The sequence below is a fragment of the Eimeria mitis genome, genomic scaffold (assembly GCF_000499745.2).
Source record: "Eimeria mitis Houghton genomic scaffold, Emh_scaff2090, whole genome shotgun sequence".
In the NCBI taxonomy this organism is placed as follows: domain Eukaryota; phylum Apicomplexa; class Conoidasida; order Eucoccidiorida; family Eimeriidae; genus Eimeria; species Eimeria mitis.
The window spans coordinates 325-694 of NW_013570414.1; the positions used below are offsets into that span (position 1 = coordinate 325).

At 59.7% G+C, this 370-nt stretch overlaps 1 protein-coding gene across 1 annotated transcript in view; it reads right to left on the bottom strand.

Annotated features, from left to right (window-relative positions):
- The window catches only part of EMH_0048450 (uncharacterized protein), a gene marked incomplete at both ends in the record, with an annotated part of 5,793 nt that overhangs the window by 211 nt on the left and 5,212 nt on the right, over positions 1-370 (bottom strand). Inside the window, one exon of the mRNA XM_013496408.1 lies at positions 1-368. Within this exon, the coding sequence (XP_013351862.1) occupies positions 1-368 (368 nt within the window). The remainder of the gene's footprint in view (positions 369-370) is intronic.

The window sequence follows — 370 nt, forward strand, 5'->3', positions numbered from 1 at the left end:
TGCTGCTGCTGCTGCTGCTGCATGCATATACCGTTTTGCTGCTGCATAGAAATGATCTGCTGCAGAATGTGCGCCAGCAGCACTCGCAGCCGAAGCAAAGGAGTTGCTGCTGCTGCTGCTGCTGTTGCTGTTGCTGCTGCTGTTGCTGTTGATGCTGCTGCTGTTGCTGCTGCTGCTGCTGCACACTCGGCTGTATAGGCAGCCTGTAGAGCAGCAGCACGTTTAAGCAGGGGCTGCCACAGCAGCAGCAGCAAATCTGGCGCAGCAGCAGCAGCAGCAGCAGCAGCAGCAGATCTGTCTTGCTGCTGCTGCAGCAGCAGCCGCTGCAGCACCGCATGCACTTTGGGCGCAGCCTGGCCCCCCACCCAAG